The 3,796-nt window shown below is 45.3% G+C and overlaps 1 protein-coding gene across 1 annotated transcript in view; it reads right to left on the reverse strand.

Moving 5' to 3' along the window:
• The window catches only part of INSM2 (INSM transcriptional repressor 2), a 1,723-nt gene extending 1,487 nt beyond the window's left edge, over window positions 1-236 (reverse strand). Inside the window, exon 1 of the mRNA XM_006152409.1 lies at window positions 3-236. Within this exon, the coding sequence (XP_006152471.1) occupies window positions 3-236 (234 nt within the window). The remainder of the gene's footprint in view (window positions 1-2) is intronic.
• Window positions 237-3,796: the final 3,560 nt, after the last annotated feature.

A 3,796-nucleotide genomic window follows, 5' to 3' on the forward strand; every position in this document is an offset into this window, starting at 1 on the left:
GCCCGACTGGGCGACCCCGACAGTTCCGGGGCCGCCTCCGCCATCGGTGCCTTTGCGAGCTCCTCCTGGGCTAGGGGCGCCGACCGCTCAGTGCCCGGCTGGGAGGCGCGCGGAGCCTCCTCGGCGAAGGGCGGCGCCACCTGGGGCCCCGGCAGAGGGAAGGCCCGCTGGGCTAGGCGCACTCTGTACGAGCCACCTGTCCGTTTAGTTCGCTTCACCAAGAAGCCCCTCGGCATGGTGCAGCCGGGCGCGCTCGGGGGCCAGGAGCAACGGGCCCACCACGGCTGGCCGCCGCGCACCCCGGCCCCGCCACGCCGCGCCACTGAGCGAAGACGCAGGAAGGTAAGGCCAGAGTGAGCCGGGGCTCCGCGTTCCCCAGCGCAGTCTCCTGCAGGGACCGTCCAGTCCGGAGCCGGGCAAAGAGGCCGCCCACGACGTCCTCCGAGGGTCCGCGCCCCGCTGTCCCCAAGGCGTGGGCATCGGACTGCAAAGCTCCTGCCCTGCGGGAGGACAAACGAGGGAAACGGACCGTGGGCCGTGGGTGCCTGGCAGACTGCGGGTGGGTTCACGTCCTCTGCCGGTATCGAGCTGATGAGCAGCTGAGACAGCGGCGGGGCGACTAAATCCACCGCCCTGTGCCTACGCTTCACGGTGGGAGCACGTCTGCCATCCGGTATCGATCGGGACTGCGCGAGTCTGTGATACTATGAGAATTCATCTGGGCAGAAGGGCTCTCAGTGCGGGAGATCGTGCGTGCTGGCGAGCCTCTGGAGCTCAGGACGCCGGCACGTTTCTGGGCCCTGGTCCTCAGGGATTCTAAGTGCCACCTCCCTGAGGGGAACGGGTGTGGGAGGGGAAGGAGGATCTAATTTTCGACAGTCCTTACATAAAGTGGTTTCTCTGTTCACACTTTCCACTTGTACTATCCAGAGACATGACTTCATGCCTAACTGACCTGTTTAGCATGGAGTAGACTGAGTGAAAGATGCTGGTGGAATCAGCATTACATCTGCTTCCCCGTCCATGACAAGTGATGCTTTGCAAAAGGTGTGCTGTAGACTAAGCTCAGCCGATTTTCAGCGACACCCTGCAATGTGTGTGTCGTTGTAAGGACTAGAAGATATTTGAAAGTTTGTAACGCTAGCTGAACTACGAAATAATTAGACAATGTATAGCAGTTTTAAATACTGAGATCCATAATATAGGTAAGTACAGTGTGAGAACAGGAAGGGAAAACAACTATGTGTTCAAGTCTCCTTACTAAATCAAACTGGAAAAAAACAGACTGAGGGAGGTGTTTTTAAGGCAAAACATCTAATCACCAGTAAAACATACTGCCTTCCTTCTAGTGAATAAAGTATTTTTACATGGTGAACATTATTTGGAGGAAGATTTTATAATAGTTATGTATTACGTTTTAGGTATTCTGCTTAAGTAACTTCTAATCCCAATCTCTCTCTCTCTCTCTCTCTCTCTCTCTCTCACACACACACACACACACACACACACACACCTCGAGAAAGGAAATATTATTACCTTTTTTCAATTCTCTAGGACTGAGTCATAGAGAAGTTAATATCCGGCAACAGTCACACATAGCCCAGGTTCAAACTGAAATCTGGCTAATTCCAAACCTCAGGCTCTTTCTACATACCAATGGCTTCAAACTAATAGTTTTTCCTTAATTGTATCCACAATGATGTTTTATAGTACACATACGCATAACTGAAAGTTTCACAAAATAACACTTCTCTTAATTAGGTGCTGTGCATTCCATTTTCTATTTAGTTCTATTGTTTTCTTTTTAATACTGGTTATATGTAGCAAACCAAGTGATTTCATAACTCATTAATAGATTAGCACTCAGTTTGAAAACCACTGCCATTATGTTATTTCCCATCGAATAGCATGAAATCATACAAAATTAAATAAGCTTGTTACTTTAAAATCAAAACTAACATTGCAAATCACTATTTTAAATATCTGACTCTTTTAATATTGTTGATAAATTTAGTTTCCCAAATTGATCATTTCTGACTAGTTTCCCGAATTGATCATTTCTGACTTGTCAGCTTATATGTGACTTGTTGTCTGATGCAGAGTCAACCTGAATCTTTCTCCTTTCCTTTTCCTCCTTATAATCCAGACATACTGTGTGGTGTAGAAAGTCCAATGTAAATTTAAGACAGCCCCTTCTCCCCACAGGGTGCAGCACTTTGTAAGAACTGCTGTCACCTATTTTCCAACAGCTCTTCCTTTCCTTCTCTCTAAGTGTAATTTGATAACAGTCTTTACAAAAATCAGAATAATGTTGTATATTAGGACCTTTTTAAAAATTTGTACACCCTTAACCCACCAATTCCTTTTATAATAAGTCATCCAAAAGAAGGGCAAGGATTATACACAAAGCCGTTATCATAATTGTAAACTGTCAGCAACTACCTTTAGTAAATCATGGTGTAGCTATTCCACAGATGATTGTGTAGCCATGAAGTGCAATGGCATGGATGAACAGGTATACATGACATGAAGCAAAAGCAACAGGATGCAGTCACCTGTACGGCAGAGAGCTCAATGGTTAAAGAGCAAGCTATACAAAACACGAGAAGGAAATATGCCAAGATGCTGGTGGGAGCGCCTCTAGTTCAGAGGAATTTAAACAGTCTTTTGTTGATTTATTATTTTTACGTTCTTGTGAAACTATTCTGCAATAAATATGTTACTATGATAATATGTTTCATATTTCCTTTTCAGGGTTAATGTAGTTCTCTTCCCCTAGGACACTGCAACATCAACTGAAGAGCTCTACAATGAGCAGCAGTCTCCAGGTCCATCTGTTTGAAACCCAGCCCTAGGAAAGAGGTGACAGGCTTTCGCATCACAAGGCTTCCAGTTGACACACTGGGGAAGAGGCTAAGTATTAAAGGTTAGAAAGGTAGGAAAGAGAAAGACTTCAGATGCATACTCCCCACATGGGTATGTGATGATCCTTCAAGATTTGAAGACTTCTATTTTGTCACTCGGGGATTAGGATAAACAGCAGTGCTCAGGAAGATTGAAATCTTTGTATTATGGACATTCTTTCTCTTGACAATTCCACCTTTTCCTTCTGTAAGCACCCAGAACTTTCATCTGCTCTCAGTTATACTTTGAAAAAACTCATACATAACCCAGCTGTGATGGGTGCATGCAATATGGTGCCGCTGCACAAAGCTGGAGCCACATGGGAAGCCTGTTTGGATCCCAGGTCAACCGGAACACCTGGTGTGTGCCTGCACATGACCGTGATCCAGGCTGATTGGGAGTCTGTGGGAAGGATCGTGGCATGGCCAGACCCTGCCGAGGGCACTTGTCTTTCTCTGACTCTCTCTCTTGTGAAATAAACAAACTTCTAAAACAATCATACATATTGGCTATCTGTCAAAATATTTACATTTTATGCTTCCTGTCTCTGATTGTAGAATAAATTACTTTGATTAAAATTCTAAGTTTTGAGACAATAGAAATTAGGGGGGAAATTTTATCATTTGTCGGAAGGTACATTTACTCACCAGAGAGAAAGAGGAGAGGAAGGTGGGAAAGCACTCGTTATAGGAAATGGTCACTTCATAGTCCCTTCTGCATTTCTCTCTCTTTCCAGGATTTTAAGCATGCATGCACATGCACTCTGTGTTTTTCAAGCTGCTGAGTCCAGAACTTGTTAATTACCAAGCCACAGGCTGGCCCTGAAATTAAAAAAAAAAAAAAAAAAAAAAGAGGGTTTTTTTTTTTTTTTTTTTGGGGGGATGTCTCTCCA

This window comes from Tupaia chinensis, unplaced genomic scaffold (assembly GCF_000334495.1).
Source record: "Tupaia chinensis unplaced genomic scaffold, TupChi_1.0 Scaffold000350_1, whole genome shotgun sequence".
NCBI classification, from domain to species: domain Eukaryota; kingdom Metazoa; phylum Chordata; class Mammalia; order Scandentia; family Tupaiidae; genus Tupaia; species Tupaia belangeri.